This window comes from Myripristis murdjan, chromosome 12 (genome assembly GCF_902150065.1).
Source record: "Myripristis murdjan chromosome 12, fMyrMur1.1, whole genome shotgun sequence".
NCBI lineage: Eukaryota > Metazoa > Chordata > Actinopteri > Holocentriformes > Holocentridae > Myripristis > Myripristis murdjan.
Window position 1 is genome coordinate 6,701,606 of NC_043991.1, and position 19,032 is coordinate 6,720,637.

Here is a 19,032-nt window from a genome sequence, read left to right on the forward strand (position 1 = left end):
TGGTCATATATAGGTGATTTTCAAAACTTTCCACCAATGGGATTCCTTGGGACTTTTTTCCCTCACTCAGGACAAACTGAGGATACAAAATCAGTTGAGTTTGCTTCTCTTGTAATTTGTCCTAGGTTGACCCCAATTTTGGCCTAAAATTACTGGACTATGCCGGTGTTCTGTTTTTAATGAGATTTATCGTTCGTTGTTATTCCGCCACCTTTCCTTCACGTGCCTTTTTTTTGTTGTTTTGTTTTCTTCTGTTTTCCCTTTTTATTTGATTCCACAAGCAGCTGGTTTCCCCCCGGGCTGTCACTCCCATCAGTCCATCAGTCTGTTCCACAAATTTTAAACTGGTGTTGGTTTTCATCGTCTGTATTGATATCAGTGACGGTTTGTCCTCAGTTTTCCGTCTCTAATACGCTGGTTATGTCGTTTTTAAATAGAGACGGAAAAGCACCCGCGCACAATGATCCACAAACACCTTCATTCACCAGATAACAATGTTTTCAGTCCCTTGTGGGTCTTTATCGGGTCGCGTTGTCAACATTTGACCTGACGAGGATCCCCGGGGGAGCGAGACATTGTTATCTAGTGAGTAAACGTGTCGGCGGAGCGTCACACAGTGTTTCTCAGCCCGGCACCTGAAACAGGAAGTGTGTGTGTGATTACGGTGCCTGTCATTTTCCTGATTGGATGTGTTTTGATGATTCATTTGGTAGATTGCAAAGTCATAGTCGCAATGATTGGTTGTTTTTATGCCTCCGCGTGACAGCCGTGGTCAGAGAAAGTATGTTTTCGGGTTTTCTGTCTGTCTCATTCTTATTAATGCAGTGACTCAGAAATGTCTTCCTCACAAAACACTTTTTTTTGCCGTAACTCAAGAATTCATTAAAGTTTCACACCAGTGTCGAGGTGTGTGACAATCCATTGATCTGGATCGATATATCTACCTAAAGATCAGCGATCTAATATAATTGATACTAAGTGGAAATAATAAGTGGCAGCCGCGACCAGCAGGATATCTGCTCACCTTTTGAGAATGAATCAGCAGCGTGGAAATATTTTGGATTTCAGAGAAAAGTCACATGCCACATGCAAACAATGTCAGTGTGAGATAAAACACTTAAAACGGAGACATTGCATTATAATGTGACTGATTTTGTTAAATGAGCATAATGATATTGTCTCAAGTTGATTTTAGGCCCCTGATTTGAATTAAATCAAGATCATATCATGATGAAAAATGTGATTTACACCCGTACAAATGTCTAATAAGATAAAATGATTAACTCTTGAAATTTTATATCCAAAAGGTCAAAGGGCAACTTCACTGTTACATCACACTGATCTGCAAAAAAAACTTTTCTGGCCATTGTTCTACGCCATAACTTGGTATTTTCCCTTCACTCCCCTGGGTGTCAACCAGGACAGGGGTCCTCCTGCTCCTCTGGTCGTCCACCACAAGCTCATTGGTTTTGCTGATATTAATCCTCAGATGGTTATCGTTGCACCATGTGACGAGGCTCTCTGTGTCATGGTTCTGTGTTTCTTGTGTTTTTGGACTCTTGTTTCTGTTTTCCCGTGTGTTTTGGTGTGTTTCCTTTGCCCCGGTTCCCATCAGTGATCTCACCTGTGTCTTGTTTGCCCCTCCCAGTTCCCCACATCTGTCCTGAGTCTGTTAATTATCCCTGGTTGTTCTGATCCCTCTCCAGTGTTTCCCTCAGCCTTTCCTCTGTGTTCTCCTGTCTTGTGCTCCAGCCCCTTCCCCAGGTGTGTCTTGTTATCTCATTAATTCTGGTGTATTTAAGTCCTGTGTTCAGTTCTGTTCCTTGTCCAGTCATTGTTTTTGCTGCGTGTCGTGTTTGTAGTTTTCTGTGTTCGTACAGATCCCTGTGTTTCTGCGTATTTGCCTGCTTGCTCCTGCGTTTGGGTCCGACCACCCACCCCACGTGACACTCTATCTATCCTCTGTACTCTTCTGTAAAAATGAAGACAGCTTGTTTCTCACTGGAAATTATTCATTTGAATCATACATGTCTCTACAGATATTAATGAGTCTGGACAGAGACGGATGTAAACTGCAACTTGATTTGTAAACAGAGGCATACAACCATGAGGTGGCATTTCAAGGCTGATAATCTAAATTTATCCCCCAGTCGCACTCAGATCAGCGATGGCTCATGGGACTCGGAGAGAGTTACCTATTGATCGGTGATGCCAGCAGGAGGCATTGTTTTAAGCAACCGATAGGCAGCGCTCGGCTTTCGGATTTATCACCAAGTGTGTTCCTGTTTCTTTTCTTGTTAGTGTAAAATATCATTTCACGACTAAGCTGGTCAAAAACTGTCGGCTTCATTTATGAAACTAGGCAGTGCTGAGCAGCCGAGCGTGAGGAAACGAGGGGGGTAAAGGATCGTGTGGCCTCGCAGCAATCTGTAGTTTCTCCTCTGATCCCAGTGAACACGCTCCAAATAACTCCGGTGTGAAAAAAAAAAGAGGTGGACAAATTTCTGTGACGCCCATATCTTGCCCTCTCTCTTGTTTTTCTCTCTTTATTTTCAGAGTTTTTAATCTTTTTTTGTCACATTGTGAGACTCCTTTAAGTCTCATCTCTCTCTCTCTCTCTCTCTCTCTCTCTCTCGCCCTCAGACTCCCATGGGATGGATCTTTTTGCAGTAGCAGTCCATGAGTTTGGTCATGCCATCGGCCTGGTCCACACCTCAGCCATGGAGTCCATCATGAGACCGTACTACCAGGGTCCTGTGGGAGACCCTCTGAAGTACGACCTGCCCTACGAGGACAAGGTCCGCGTCTGGCAGCTCTACGGTACGGAGGACGTTTTCTTCTTTTTGCTCTCCTTGTTTTCTTTCTATCTGCTCTGCTCTTCCACTCATCCCTCTCCTCCTTTCCATCTCCTCACCCCGTGTTTCTGTCAGTAACTAATTACAATTTACTCATGTTACTGTAATTGAGTAGCTTTTTTTGTGTGTAATTGTACTTTTTGATTTTCTAAAGTCAGTCATTTTACTTTTAAGCACATTTTTGCTTGAGGTTTGTCCTTCACTACATTTTAAATCAGAGCCATCACAGAGAGCAAATCATCAGTGACAGATTGTGGAGCCTTTCACAATAAAAGCTCAGCCAACAAAGATGAGAAGAGGAAGCTCTACTTTTTGTCATTTCCAAATTTCACAATAAAATGAAAAGCTGCACAGGACCATTTAGACCCAACTGATGAAAATGTGGAATGATGAAGGGAAAAAAGAGAGAAACGATCAGCAAGTTGGCCTGATGATGAGAACCATGAAGTCTCAACCATCATTTTATGTTGAGTCAACCCTCTGCAGATTTGTGCAATGCACCTTTAAAAGAAGGGTGTTCTCTACTCCTTTTCGAACTGCATGGAAAAGATCACAGCTAACATGGTTACTGTGGTTACTGTGGAAAAATTTACTTTAAATCAGAGTACATTTTAAAAGAGCTACTTTTTACTTTTACTGCAGGAGTTTTTTACAGCAGCACTTCTACTTTTACTGCAGTAAAACATCAGCAAAGTAACCGCACTTCTACTTGAGTAACAACTTCCCACCAGTGCTTTCCTGTTCTCCTACTGTCCAAGACCTTCCCTCACAATGGATTTCACCAAATGACCCATTGCTGAGCCCCGAGAAACCAAGGAGATGTGCGCTATTCATCTCTAAATACAGTGAATCCCCCTCCGCCGACCACGGCCTGTGAGGCTCTGCTGTAATTACTTATGTTTCCTGGCAGGGCGGTGGAAACATCCCTCTTACTGGTGACAGCTCAGCAGACTAAGACGCAGAGGCCTCCTCTCGCTGGAAGCGGCGATTGCTGGGTCCTGTAGAGCAAAGTTATTGATTTAATGAAACCATCAGTGGGAGTCAGGATGGAGTTAATTGCTGCTTTTATGGCATGTGACCTTATCAGACCGTTTGCTCACAGAGGCAGACGGGGAAAAGCGGCGTGGGAAGGAGAGGACGATGATCCCGGGGGGGAGTTGGCTGCAGGAGAGGATGGTGGGAGAAAGGGCTCTGTGGATGTGGGGAGCCAAATTTAATTCAGTTCAGTTCAGTTGTGGGGCCTCATCAGTGCTCCTTGAAACAGATTCTCCAAGTCTCTGGAAGTCTACTGGAGGGATGGAGCCCCATTCTTCCAAAAGACACCATACAAACAGTGGGATATTATAGTAGGGTTGCACACATAAGGACTTAAGGACATAAGGACGTTTGTTGTCATTGTCGTTTCTACCACAAAATTGAGTTTGGCGCTCTCAAGGCACAAGATTAAAAGATTAAAAGTATGCACAACATAAGACAATTGGTAAAAATGGCAACAATAATAAATAAAATGCTAAATAAAAAGTAAAAAGCAGCAGCAGTATACAGTACACATTTATTAATTTATTTTGTGGCAACAATTTGGCATAAGTTAGCATTTAACGAATCATCTTCTGATTTTCAGTGAAGCACACTGCAAAAACGCAAAATCTTACCAAGATTATTTGTCTTATTTCAAGTCAAAAATGTCTTATTTCTAGTCAAAATATCTCATTACACTCATTACTCAAGTAAATTGTTTTTAGACAATTTTCACTTGAAACAAGTGAAAATTCACTTGAAACAAGTGAAAATTTGCTTGTTTCATTGGCAAAATTTCCCAGTGGAAAAAGTGAAAATTCACTTGAAATAAGTGAAAATTAGCTAGAAACAAGAAACAAATTTTGCCAATGAAACAAGCAAATTTTCACTTGTTTCAAGCAAATTATCACTTGAAACAAGAGACAATTGTCTAAAAACAAGTTACTTCTGAGGTGATCATGTCTTATTTTAAGTGTAATGAGTTTTTGCAGTGCACATGGGTAGATCCACCAATAGTATAGTGTAATCAAACTCAGCTGGCCAGTAAGAGCTGAGTGGTGAGGGTCTAAAAAAAGCATGCCGTGTGCGTTTTGTGCAACAGGTGGACGCGGCAGTGGGTGTGATGGAGGCTGCAGCTCTGGGGAAGAAGAGTTTTTAAAGTGCGGTAACTCTCCCCTGATCTTGCCTTCCTCTGCAGGCGAGCGTAGGTGCAGAAGTGTTCCTGTTTTCCGCCGTACAGCTGGCACACCACACCGTGCAGCCCCGGCTAAGGATGCTCTCTATTGTACTCCCATAAAAGTTTTTGAACAGTCGAGTTCGGGCTTTCAGTTTGACACCTGCACCTCAGAGGGAAGGCTCGCTGCAGATCAACACACAAGTTATTCTGAGTGATCACCTGGATCCTGTGATGAAACATTTCTATCCTGATGGGGGATAGAGGGTCCCCGTCCACAGGGCATCAGGGCTCACTCAGGGGGTTGATGAAGATGAAAACGAATAAGATTTTGGAGCAGTGTGTTAGATCATCATCAAAACACACCGTCTGCTGAACATAATACACTTTGTATCACAATAGAGTGCAATGCTTGACTGAATTGACTGAAAATGTATGAACAGAGCTTAAAATTCAAACAGTTCTGGATAAACTAATTCATGATAATGTATACTATATGACTCAAGGGAGAAACTGACTCTAAACAATTTAATTCATAATTCCCATTCCAGTTTATTAGATATAAAGCCACTATGCCCGTATTGGATACAGTGCACTAAAATGTAGATGTCAGTAAATGAAAATGAAGTGAACAAACAAGGCAGCTCAAGAAACAATACAGTAACGTGAAAAATATTGCGATAGCTGTATTATTTATTTATTTATTTATTTGCACAGCTGTTTACGTTTATCTTAATTGAACTGAACTCTATTGGGATGAAACGAGAAAGGGGATGCAGTAACAACACTGAGTAGCAGCGAGAGAAACCAGATTACCGAAAAATAAAATCAGTCAGTATAATCTTACTATGTTGTAACCTGTGACAAGCTAACTTGAGTTGACCTTTGACCCCCATGTCTCTCCTAGGGGTCAGAGACTCGGTGTCCCACACCAATCGACCGGGCAACCCCTCCCAGACGGCTGAGCCTCCTGTCCTGCTGGACCTTCCCGAAAACAGATCCACTGTCCTGTGAGTACAACACTGAGACTTCAGTGTCACATCTACAGCATGTGTAAACTTCAGGTTTCCCGAAAAAAGTAGTCCTATTTTAGCTCTCCGATATCATTTTTCTACGCTTTTTTCCAGCCGTTGGTTTCCATTCATTCCATTTTTATATGAAAATGATCTTTCAGAGACTTCAAACTGTCTTCACACCTGTTTTTCATCACCATAATAAAGTCCTCCATGTTAGTTTTTCATAAAAGCAGCAGCACTGTTGTGTTCTGATGACTTTTTGAAATATTTTTGAAAAGTGAAACGCTCCCTCCGCTAGTGAAAATAGTCCCCAGGGAAACGTTTGCTTTACTTTCACTTCCATGGTTTATGAAAGGCAGCGACTTTGTTAGCCACAGAAGCAGAAGATTAAATTCATATTTAAAAATGGAGGGATTTTGATTATATATTGTGAAATCATCAGTGCCTCTGTATGATTTGTAAAATGGTTCATTGCAGTGTAAAATGGGCCTAACATTCAAAATCACTAAATAAACAGATCCACTGCTCTACACCATCTTCTCCAAACCCTCACTCTCTCTCTCTCAGCTCTCTATCTCTCTCTGTCTCTCTCTCAAACACACACACACACACACTCATGGTTCATCCCTCTGCAAGCTGCTAGTGACTTACCTGGACCCCAGCGGCCTTTCTGGATCAATAGGAAGAAGAGAGGCCAGGCTGGTTAGTGAGAGACCAAAAGGTTGTGGTTTCGATCCCCAATGAAAACAGGGCCCTTTGCATCAGACGCAGCGCCTCCTGGCCTCTGCAGCGACTTCAGCGGCAGCTTCTCCTAATCCACGACAACACAGTGCACCAAGCACCCAGCAGTCTCTTGCATCGTGTGTGTTTGGTATATAAAGTGTAAAATCAAAGCATGCACATACTGTACACACACTGGTGTCACAGGGCGGGTGCTCACACTGTCTCCTGCGCTCTGTCCCTCCGGCAAAAAACAACATATACACCGTTTGTACAGCTGATTATTACGATATACAGTTACATTTCAAAGTTGAGTGACCTCTAGTGGTAAATCAGTGGTTCTCTAATGGGGGTACCTGTTGGAGTACGAGTTAATTTAAAAAATATGAGTCATGCATGATTCCTAACATAATTAGCCTATGCTATAATATCTTAAATAAAAATACCCCATAATAAGTTAAAAATGTAATAAAATAAAAATGTAACTTTGATCAACCACATTTTATATTCAGTATGACGGTGTCAGATGTGTGTGTTTGTGATTTCAATCTGCTGCCGTGGTCGTCGAGCCAAAGATGTTTGTTCACTATGAAGTCAAGACAAAAATCCAGAAAATGGATTTGTGGTTGAATAGCAGCATTACAGCTCAAAAAAAGGAGAAAAAGGAGAAAATGAAGCTAAAACTGGGCTAAAAAAAAATCAAAGGGCGTACATTATTGAAAAAAATTGAGAACTGCTGGTGTAAATAACAATTTTATAAATAACATTAGCAAACATTTGCTAATATTAGCTAGCTGACAATAGCTAGTATTTTGTTTTGGTTACGTTTTACAACTTTAACCCGACCTAGGTTCAGATCCAGGTTGAAGCAGTGTTTATTCTTTATCCTTTATTCATTATTTTTTATTTCGATTCCCATTAGCTTCAAGAAAGTGGTCGCTACTGTTACACACAAAAACAGCAACAATAAAAATAAACAATAATTAACAATTCAGTGTATCAATAACCTAAAAAGACAAAAACGAGCCAAATGTCCAGATCAGTACATAAATAAAATAGTAAAACCAAATTGTCAGCAAAAGCAAAAAAATAAAAACAATAGAAAAAAAATTCTTAGACGGAAAACTGCAGTAACATCATCATTTCATAAGTTTTTGAGCTTTTGTTTTTAGGTAGCTAACGTTAGCCAGCTAATATTAGCAAACGTTCGCTAATATTAGCTGGCTAACATGACCTAACGTTTCATAACCGTAACCTTGACCTCTTCCTAACCTTAACCATTAGGACAAACTTTTCCTTAACCTTAACAATAAGCTTTTTCTAACCTTAACCACGTATTTTTAGTGGCTAGTGGGCTCGTTTGCACAGGAAGCGATCGTCTGGGTCGTATTAAAGTCGCTCCTGCAGGTTTTATTCACTGCTAATTTACGAAACAGTCCTTTTGGTCGTATTTGAGGGTCGGAAGAAACAACTAATGTGGTTTCAAATGTACGGGTTTAAGGACTTGTTCTCTACATAACGCCTTGTAATCTGAACACAGTCGAGCTGAAAATAGAAAGTTACTGAACATTTGTCTTCCAGCATCAAAAACAATGTTTAAACCCTCTTTTTCCTCCCCCTGTATCGGCCCATTCGTAGCCTTCACTGCTCATTTCTCATTTCTCAGCGGCTCCATCAGGGGATGATGTGTGGAAAAGGTGGTTTAGGCTTGACGAGGATCACTAATACCGAGCACTAGGCCGTGGCGCGGCGCTCGCCGAGCTCTCAATGGACATCTTTGTTGTTACGAGGGCTGGCTGGCTCCCGCTCACAGAGGCGGCCCTGTGGTGCTAATGGCCTCATCATTGGAAGTCCGGCCACGTCACTGCTTTAAATCACTTATTAGCCCTGGGGATAAATACACCGGGGGGTCTCACCGTGTCAGCGTGATAGCATCTCCCCTAATGTTTAGCCTATTTAATTAAAGCAAACACATGCACGTACACACACACATGCTGGTTGTCTCGGTAGGTGAGTGCAATCTTCACATTTTTTTTTTTTTTCCCCCAATATGCAGATGTGAACAGGATTTAATTGGGTTTTGGACTTTTGGAATTGCATGCCTCATACCATACGGAAACAATTAAAGTTATCTGGAAGTTTTTACAGGTCAAAATGTATTATGGCTTCATTCAGCAGCCCAGGAAGATGGAACAATCATTCTTATTTTGAAAAGTGTCTGAAGTGAGTCCGGAAAACATTTTTTTCTTGATTCTTCTCTCACTCTCTCTTCCGTTTCCTCCTCTTACCTCCTCCTTCCTCTTCCTTCCTTCCTCCCGCTCTCTCGTCTGTCTCTCAGGCTGGCGCAAGACGCTCCCGACAGGTGCACCAGTCACTTTGATGCAGTGGCCCAGATACGAGGAGAGGCCTTCTTTTTCAAAGGTATTGAAGTCCAAAGCAGAAAAAGTGAAGGACACATTGATACACACAGGGAGACGGAGGTAAAAAAAAAAAAAAGAAAGAAAAAAAAAAACAGGAGATGGATGCGAAAAAATAAAAAAGGGAGAATGAAGTAAGAGAGACAGAATGAGAGAGCGCAGACGAAGAGGGACGGGAAATGAAAAAGAAAAAAATGAGTGCGAATAAGAAAGAGGGCAGGGACAAGACAGAGTGCTGTTTAAGACGATCAATAGAAAGCAGAGTCATGCGTGACGATAACTCATTTCACACACTCACACACCACCACATCTTCCCCACTCTGAACAGCATACAGCGCCCAGCCTTGACTATCTTTGTACATATATATATGTATGTATGTATGTGTTATTAATACTAGTATTTTAATAATAGTACCTAACAATATTAATAATAGTAGATAATTTTTCAGTTACCAGCCACTGACCGTTTTACTTGCCAAAATATTTTATTAAAACATGATCAAATCATTGCAGAGAATGCAACATCATCCTCATTAGTGATTATAATGTTAATTGCTGGGTATGACTATGCATTTAATTTTCTTTATATTTCAGCTGCAGGTTAACTGATGTCACAATCTTCCAACCTGACTAAAATGCTGCTTTTTCAGATGTTTCATCCTGGTGGTCTCATTATAATTACACCTGGAACATAAATCAGAGACCAATCCAAAAAATGGTGATTTATTGGTAATTTGTCATATTACAAGGTTTAAAGTTACATTGGGGTTAGGGTTGCCCACCAAAAATGTGGAACATATCCTGTATCGTAATGTCTACGTGGGTTACAAATGGTGAGTTAACCTGTTTACGCTGAGCTCATGTCCTGGATAGTGGTGGGATTTTAGGTCAGTGTAAAATGAGTAGTAGCCTCCTCAAGGCCTTTGTATGAATGACCTGTTGATGTTCCTGACCTGTCGATGTTCCTCTCTGTCACAGGGAAGTATTTCTGGCGTTTGACCAGAGAAAAGCACCTGGTGTCTCTGCGTCCTGCTCAGATCCATCGCTTCTGGAGGGGCCTGCCAGCCAACCTGGACAGTGTGGACGCTGTCTATGAGAGGCCTGGGGATCACAAAATTGTCTTTTTCAAAGGTACAGTAAAAAAAAATCTCAGAGTGAGTCCTGGAATGTGTTCATCCCTCCTGTCTGGTTTCTTTCATCTGATCCTTATGTTGCACTTACTGTGTAGAAATGTGTCAAACTTTCCTCTCTTTGACTGGTATCTCCATGACCCTTCAGGTCTCAGGTACTGGGTATTTAAAGACAATAATGTGGAGGAGGGTTACCCCCGTCCAATCAGTGACTTTGGCCTACCCTTGGAGGGCGTGGACGCAGCTTTTGTTTGGCTGCACAACGACAAGACGTACTTCTTCAGGGGCAGTCACTACTGGCGCTACGACGACCATCTGAGACGTATGGACTTGGGCTACCCTAAAGACAGTACGCTTTGGAAGGGGCTGCCGCCAAACCTGGATGATGCCATGAGGTGGTCTGATGGTGAGTGGCCTTAAAGATAACTAGCGAGATGAAATTATGTGGGAAAAAAATGAAACACATCTGCCCTACGTTTTTTGGCACTGTACCCAAACAATGAGAGTGTTGTGTTCAAAATCTTGAACAGGACCATGCCATACTGATCTGACCCAATATCTCAAAGAAGACCTTTCCACCAAGAACCATATAGCCTTATACAGGGTACAAGGTATCGAGAGCTCTTTATGCAGTGGAACGGTGGCTCTGTGGCACAGCAAGAAGGTCCTAGGTTTGAATCCCGGCTGGGCGAAGGGCCTTTCTGTGTGGAGTTTGCATGGTATCCCTGCGTTTGCATGGGTATCGTCTGGGTACTCCGGTTTCCCCTACCATCAAAAACATGTATGTTAGGTTAATTCTCTTGTCAATGCCCTTGACAAGGCACAGATGCAGAGGACAGATTTCCCTATGGGGGTGAATAAAGGATAACTTAATTTATTCACTTAAACATTATCAATGCAATACCTGTGTCTCACTTTCTTTGTCTAACTTCTCCTTTGTCCGTCTTCTTGTTTTGATCTTTTGCATACAACTGTGCACAGTAACTGCATATTCATCCCTGTAATAGTCATTTTCTGCTGTAGATATGCAGATCAGCTTTTATTTAATAATTTATCAAAACACTAAAACTGTTTAGTTAAATGGTCTTTCTCAGATAAGATTAGATATTGTTTTCACCTAGCTGTGATGCAAGTTTAAGGTGATTGCCATGTTGGAACATGAATGAAAGTCAATGCAGGCTCACTGTTTGGCAAGATCAATTTACTAATGCACTGCATTTGTTCTGTTAAATATCAGATCTTGGTAGTCTAGTCCCTTTATCAGTCAGCCATCCTTGGTATCTGCATCGATGTATGAAAACTGTGTTCTAACTTGTTTATTACTGTTTATTTATTGTGTACAAAGTGTTTACAACCTAATGAATAGCCCAATTGTCATTCATAAACCCTTTATAAAGGTAGAGTCATTGGAAGTTCTCGAGAAACAGTTCTTGCCTGTGGAATTACCGCCGTTCAGTCTGCTGCTGCTCAGTCTGCTTGTGGTTTTGTAAGATTCCTATTCAGTGAGCCCAATCATCATAGCCACCTTCTTTCTTTTAATATCCAAGCCGGCAAAGTGGACGCTTATCCAAGCTGAAGTGCAGAAGAAATTGTTCAATCAGATTTTCTGTAGTAGCAAATGTCTTGATAAGAGCTTGTGTTTTGACATTGATGGTTTCGGCTCTCTGATCTGCAGTACACTAAGAGGAGCTGGATTCCTTTGAATTTCAAAGAGCTTGTTTGACAAATAGTATCAGTGCAACATTTTAGAATGTGTGGATCTTAAGACATCTCAACACACACAAGCTATACACTAGCTATACACTCACATCACACACACAGAAACTCACAAACAGATAGGCTCTTTTTTACTTGGGATTAGAGGGTTATGGCGATTAAGTTGTTTTGCTGCTACCATTTTAATCATTTAATTTCAACTCTGAACTGAACTCACGTGTTAAGATATGTTTGTGTTTCTGTGTATCAATGAAGTGTTGTATGCAGCTTGGGTGTTTTCAAGTCCGAGACTAATTTTCCCTTGGGGGCAGTAAAGTATTCTGTTTGGCACTGTACACAATGAAGAATAAATTATCAGTAACCGAGGTGAAGGAAATTATGGCAAAGGAGAGAAGGCTGTTCATTAATAATTGCATCTGCAGGGGTCAGACAGTCAAGCTGCTCACATTTGCAGATGACACCACCTTAATGTGCCATCTCCTAAAAATCACGTTCTCATGCAGCTTGACTGCATTCTCAAGTACTGTATGTTTTGAGGGGAATGTATTTTGTAATTGGATTACATTTGTAACGTGTCACATGAACGTTTTCAATCACTTAGTTTGAAATCTGAGGAAAGTGGGCTGAAGGATGGGTCAAACAACTGACTTTCATTCAGGCAAGTCCAGCGTGATGTGACAGTGGTGTTCATTTCTGCAAACTTTACATTATGTTATCAGGTCTTTATGGCGAAAGTTAACAAAACTGGATAAAATGCCACCCGACATGCTATACAAGATTAGAAACTAATTTGTTATTCATCAGAAACAAACAAACAAACATTTCCCCCTATAATTAAGAATGCAGTTTAGTCATATGGAAACATAATTTTTAAACTATTTTTATTTCGTTGCCTTAGTGGGAACCATCAAGAGTCAGTCAGCAAGTCGGTCCTCACACACAGATGAGGTGCAAAACTGGTACTTTTGCGTACCTATAAGGAAAGAAGGTAGAAGTTGGAGAGTGCTATCAATTCCACTGATAAGGGCTCAAGTCACTTGTAGAGTAAAATAAGTGAAACAGAAAGTGAGGAATGCTAACATTACAAAGTTTGAAGTCTTGGTTAAGAGGTAACACTATTAAACTGTTAATTAAACAAAATAGGCAAAATGTACACTATCAAATTTGGACCTATTTTTACGTTTAACGGTTGTTATATTCTAGACTCTTCACATTATTTACCTCCTTGTGGGATATATCACAGCTTTCAGGGAAAAAAAGATTCCAAGTTGTAATTAGGAGTTGGACATCGTCATGAGCACTATTTACAAGTCAGAAGTTGGTACAGCTGCAGCAACCCAGTGTGTCCTGATCAAATTTGGTCCAGTGCTACAGATCTGTCCCGACTTCACCGATCATGTTTTCATATGGCTTTGTCTCATCCTGCTCTAAGACAAGACTGCAGTGTGCCATTTGAACAGTTGAGAGGGTAGTCAGCCGCCAGCTGTCCTCCTCCTTGAAAGATTTCAATAGCACCAGATCAAGGAAGAGGGCAAAGAAGACTGCTGGCGACACTGCCCACCTGGGCAAACATCTGTTTTGCATGCTGGCGGAGCGCTGTGGTACCCACCTCATCCACCACAGCTTCAGTTTCCCTCCAACAGACTTTCTCAACCAGCTCTCCTAATCCTGCAACTTCACCTCACCTCACCCACCCAAACACACTCCCACATGCACACACACACATACACAGGCTGCACACAACACCACATGCTGACTGAACTCATCTTATGTGCACAAGGATACTGATATGAGCTAAAAGCTATCAGCATACTTTTATTTCCCTCATCTATAATTTATGTTTTTTTTTTTATCATTTATCAACCCACTGTAGTTGCAGGTTCCGCCTCTTTTATTTTATTTTAGTTTATTAAATGTATTTATATCAGGGCCCATGCACAAAATACTTTAATCTCAGACAAAGAGAAGAGATGCTTTGTACCAAATTTAGCTACCAGCTCATTTCTGTTTATAGTCCCCAGGCAGGTGAACAGAGACAATAAAACACCGAGCAAAACCTATAATCTCTGTGATAAATGGACCACCAACCTATTGACATCCGCTGAAGCATATGCACACAAACACACACACACGCACACACACACACACACACTAACACATTTCAAAGCAATAAACACAGAGCAGAATACAAATAACATATTTCATATACTATAGTGGCTGTTACCATGTCAAAAGTCCCTAGGCCGCTTAATCTGCAGGTATCTCAGTTTTGATTTGTATCCACTGATTTAAATCCCTTTCTTGTGAAACTCAAGTTATACAAGAAGTTACACAAGCTTTGGTCCCTTACTGACTTGATGTTGAAATCAAACCATAACTCAAACATTATTTCCTGCATTGCTGATGTACATGTTCACATGTTGCACACGTTACGTTTGCACACTGTCAAAAACTTGTTTCAGTCCAACCTATTTTCAGATTCCTCTTTTTCTCTAGTTTTGTTTGGACAGTATTGCACAGGCTCAACAAGATACCTAAGATGGCACAATCCACTGTCTAAAATATATATAACATATATATATATTAATGAATTATAGCACCCAATAAGCCTCAAAACACACTCAACCTGTCCTTATACCATAGAGAACTGTTGCATGTACTTAAATAATGCTAGAGAAATAATTCACTAGGTATTAATATGTCCCTGTGCGGCTCTCACGCATAAATATATCCAAAGTAATAAAAACAGGTTGTCAAAATGTCAAATTAATGCTGACAAGACTGTTTTTTTTTTTTTACTTCACAGGAGAAAATATGAATGTCGGTGCAGGTTTTCAGACTGACATGGAGCTTATTACTAATTCATCCATTTTATGTTGTTTTGCACCACCAATACCTCACAACATGCTGCTGGTCCTAAACCTCTCTGATCCTCATCATACTGTGTCGTAGTTAACAACTATGCAAGTACTGTTACACATCAGCTACATGCTATACTATCCATATTTGGTCTACTGCCATAGAGTATAGCTTGTCTGATATATAACTTATAGCATAAAAAATAACACCACCTCCATAAAAAATAAAATAAAATATAAAAGGTGTATAACTTGTGTATGATAAACAAGGCACGTTAAATTCAGTGTTTTGTGAGTCAGACTGAATTCAGGGTTGAAATATCGAGCTATTCTGTGTCAGCACCAATTAATCAGATGAAATTAGCTCTGCACCCAATGCATCTGGTGAAAGGAATATATATATATATGTACTCTGATTCTGAAGTCTTGTGTAGGTACTGATGACATTGCTTTGAAATTAATACGGGGCACTTGACAAACAGTGCATTTTCTACAGTATGAGTGAATGAGAAACAAGCACTTTGCTGCTCACTTTAAAGAGCATGCACACACAGAAACTCATACATATAAATAAATAGGCTTGTGGCAAAAAAAAAAAAAGTATATCTATACGATGCAGCATAAATTATCAATCACCCAGGCAGGAGAAAATGAAAAAAAAAAAAAAATTCTGGTGAGGCAAAGAGGGCCGAGGAGTGTGTTTTGCTAAGAATAGGTTTTTCGTAGTGTTCCTGTAGTGAAGACAGCCCCCTGTTGATGCCGTCAGTTTGGGTGCTGATCTTCTCTGTGCAGAAACGTCATCACGTCGAGCAGCAAATGACACTGTTTTGGAGATGAGGACGGCTTAGAAAAAAGAAACAAGTTGGTGTTCAACCACCATTGCGGCTGCCTTGTTAGTTGCAGCGGATGTAGATTTGAGAAGGCTGTAAAAAGTGTTATTGTAATTTTCGCACATCAATGATAGCTCAAGATAATTCTGCACTTGAAGGGTACATTTGACACATCGCACATCTGGAAAATAACTGACACAAGCGAGCAATTGAGATCCACTATTCTGGCTGGAACATCGCAGGTTCAATTACCTCGGCAAACAATACGGTAATCGAACCTGTGATGAACCCCCGTTCACAGATCAGGCTTTCTGAGGCCAAATCCAATCGGTCGTTTTTTTCCTCAACAATTTGATCACCATTCAAATCGCTGATTACACTCAAACATTTAACCCAGCCATGCTATTGACAACGGCACATCACGTACTATAGCGCGCAGCAAGCGACAATGGAAGAATTGGATTGTTCTTATGGATGCACGACACAGCCGGCCTATTCATGTGCAAATAAATCACAGGCTTTATCCAAATATAGTAATTACATGTTGTGCCTGACGACAGCAGTGTTTACTCATCTATTGCCACCGGTAGTGCATGAAAGGTTTTTCATTGTGGCAGCGCGGGCTCTGCCTTCTGTCCAGTATATTAAACCGGTTCTAATCTATGATCATAGGCTGTGGAATTCAAAACACAACGTCCAAAAGGGAGCCGTCGGCGCCAGATGGACAACGTGGTCGGCTAAGATTCCACTGACGGACGCAAATTGGCTCGTACTTTTCTACAGCATATGGTGGACCGCTTCTTCGATCTGGCAATTGACACTTTTTTTTTTTTTTTGGATCAGGGATTTTAAAACTGAACGGCCACTCATTAATGACCTATTTAGAAAGTTTAGCATTCTAAGTTGAGCGCCAGTTGCTGACTGGTTGGTGCGCCCATAGAAACTGAATGGGTGGGATTGCAGGAGTGCGGGATTTCTGTGTGTCGTCACCGAGGTAAGGTCTGTTATAAGCTGGACCAGCTAATGTAAGCCTAATTATAATAAGCCTTATTTAAGAAAAAAACAAACAAAAAAAACCCCTTAAACTGATACCGGTGGCTCACCTGGTAGAGCGCGTACCACTTATGAAAACTGGGCCCTTCGCTGCATGTCGTCCCCTGTCTCTCTCTCTACGGCCTCTCCTGTCTCTCTCTACTGTGACTAACAAATAGAGCAGAAAAAATAGCCCAAAAACTAATCTATTAAAATAAAACTAATACTGAAACCAATAAAAATGAAACTAAAACTAAACATTTTTAAACAATAAAAACTAAACTGAACAAGCACACCCACTCTGGAAACTAAACTGAAACTAAACTGTGACTGGAAAACAAATTAGAAACGAAATCAAAATAAAAACTGATGAAAACTACAAAGCTATGGTAACTCCAGCTCACGCACGCCTGAGGGAAACCTTTCACAAGAAGACAGATGAAAGAATTGTGAAAATCACCTTGTAGCTCTTCATTTTGCCTCAAAAAAAAAAAAAAAAAAACCTTGTAGAGCCGTACCTGGCAGGTTCCCGGTGGCTTTGCTATAAAGTTATTCAATAACTTCATTAACGACAACAATACAGCTCATTAGTGTTAACCTAGCTGACAGCATCTAATTACCTAATACCGATATTAGCCTGAAATAGCCTGTGAATTAGCTTCCTATCATTTTTCAATAAATAAATAATGATTTTAATTAATTCCGTTTGTTGGCTTCAATTTATCCTTTTGTTTTTGCTGCGAGTTGCACACACCGTGAAGGAGAGAGATCTGCCTGCAAACCCGGCCAGGCGCTTGTTTTGGCAGGACGGAGGTGTCAATAAAGGTTTTCAATTGTCTCCTCAAAGATTGCTACCAGCAGGTTTATTGGTAATGCTCAGATTCCCTATGCAGCGTCTAATTCGACTTAATTCAGTTTCTATGGGAGCAAATCAACATTGCAATATGTACAAAATGATAGACAGCTGGCGCAAACTGTCTAAAACTCCTTTTTTTTTATGATCTCAAATGTTTGGTAAATGCTTTGTGACATAAACAATACATTTTCCATGCATTTATTGATCTAGAATAATTTCCTATCCCTCTTGTCGATTTCTCCAAGGCAGTGATTATTTGAATTTGACTCATTTCTCAATCTGCAGAGTTGTGATGCCACAGCCAGTCATCGTTTTTTTTTTTTTTATTAATAAGTATTACTTCTGAATAGCAGGAAGGTCAAACATGGTTTTCCTGTTGTTTGAGCGGAAAATGTGTCTGCTGTATTATAATTCACAAAGTTATGATGCGGCATAAAGATAAGCTGAGCCCCAAGCCACTTTGAGAGTCGGTGTTATCACTTTGCAAGAGCGCACTGAGCATCACAACGACAACATCAGCTTTATTGTTTTTAAATACCAACATTAACAGATGATCCATCCCAAATGATCATAAATCACCGCCGCCTCCCACCGAACCCGGTCAGGAACACCTCGTTAAAACCAACCGTCCGTGCACTAACCACAATGAAACATCAGGCAGCGAAAAGGTCACCGTTTTGGCACACAACCAGACGGGTCTATTTTCAGTTCAGAGCAGCGTAGATTGCATCATAAGCAAAAACATCAATAAATATCAGTGACTTCATCTCTAAAACGGCCTATAATAAGATGAGAAAAACCAAAAAAAAAACTAAAAGGGGTTGTATTGCATTGATTGTTGACACAAACTTGTGTCTTCATGTAAAAACGCCGGAGTAAACAACTCAGTGAAAATAGTTTTGTCAGAACAAATTAAACCCGTTGGCGAGAAAAGCCCGAGGTGATATCCACACAGTATGTGGCAGCGATTTGAGTAAGTCACCTCAAACATCTCGCCATCACAAATGAAATGCCAAAAGCATTAAGTTGTTTTTATTACTGAATAAAAACCGGCTTCTGAAAGTCTCTGTGTGGTTTATCACCCATCAGGGTTTTAGGACTGCCACACAGACAAAAGAATCAAATAGATGAGGTGCATTTTCAGAGGAAAATGTGTATGTTCTTGCTAAACGGCCTATGTGTGTGTGTGTTTATGTTGTCCTCCTTATCTTTCTCCCTTATTCGCCCTTAACCGCACCACAAACCTATCACCTCCTCTAATTTCCCGTCTCCCTACTCGACTTAAATCCACCCGACGGGATTAGTTTTACAGGAAGAGGTGGGATAATGTAATCATTACCGGAGTACGCCTGTAATTTTCGCCTCAGTAATCCTCATGGGCTACATACACGCACGCATACATTCATAAATG

The 19,032-nt window shown here is 40.7% G+C and overlaps 1 protein-coding gene across 1 annotated transcript in view; it reads left to right on the forward strand.

The window, feature by feature from the left end:
- LOC115368964 (matrix metalloproteinase-17-like) overlaps positions 1-19,032 on the forward strand; it is a 146,565-nt gene that overhangs the window by 123,331 nt on the left and 4,202 nt on the right. Inside the window, exons 5-9 of the mRNA XM_030065432.1 lie at positions 2,644-2,820; positions 5,954-6,056; positions 9,121-9,203; positions 10,178-10,330; positions 10,478-10,735. Coding sequence (XP_029921292.1) covers positions 2,644-2,820; positions 5,954-6,056; positions 9,121-9,203; positions 10,178-10,330; positions 10,478-10,735 — 774 coding nt within the window. The remainder of the gene's footprint in view (positions 1-2,643; positions 2,821-5,953; positions 6,057-9,120; positions 9,204-10,177; positions 10,331-10,477; positions 10,736-19,032) is intronic.